The 397-nt window shown below is 53.9% G+C and overlaps 1 protein-coding gene across 1 annotated transcript in view; it reads right to left on the reverse strand.

Annotated features, from left to right (window-relative positions):
• The window catches only part of LOC311357264 (neuronal cell adhesion molecule-like), a gene marked incomplete at its 5' end in the record, with an annotated part of 17,278 nt that extends 17,205 nt beyond the window's left edge, over positions 1-73 (reverse strand). The window contains 1 exon segment of the mRNA XM_084477170.1: positions 66-73. Within this exon segment, the coding sequence (XP_084333296.1) occupies positions 66-73 (8 nt within the window).
• Between the last annotated feature and the right edge of the window lie 324 nt (positions 74-397).

The following is a 397-nucleotide window of genomic DNA, read 5'->3' on the forward strand; positions in this document are numbered from 1 at the left end:
TGTCCGGCCTCTCATTCAGCCGGCCTCTTCAATTAACCCATTGTCATTTTCCGTCGGCCAGCTACTTCGCCATCCCTAAACTAATTGGTTTTATGCTGGTGTCAAAGGTGCTGCACGCGCGGTGTGCACACACACACTTGTGCGCGCGCACACACACACACACACACACACACACACACACACACACACACACACACACACACACACACACACACACACACGGCCCTGGAGCGTGAGGGTGCGTTGCGTGTCTCAGCACATACAGAGTTGACGGGGAGGGAGAGTGAAACCTCCTCGCGTGGTGAAGGAAAACTCCCCCGGTGGAGGGGAAATACTTTTACCCTTCGTTTCATTTAACTTGCAGCATCGGTCGATTCAGCACCATGTGGATCTGGCT

The sequence above is a fragment of the Micromesistius poutassou genome (genome assembly GCF_964030765.1).
Source record: "Micromesistius poutassou genome assembly, chromosome: 13".
NCBI classification, from domain to species: Eukaryota; Metazoa; Chordata; class Actinopteri; order Gadiformes; family Gadidae; genus Micromesistius; species Micromesistius poutassou.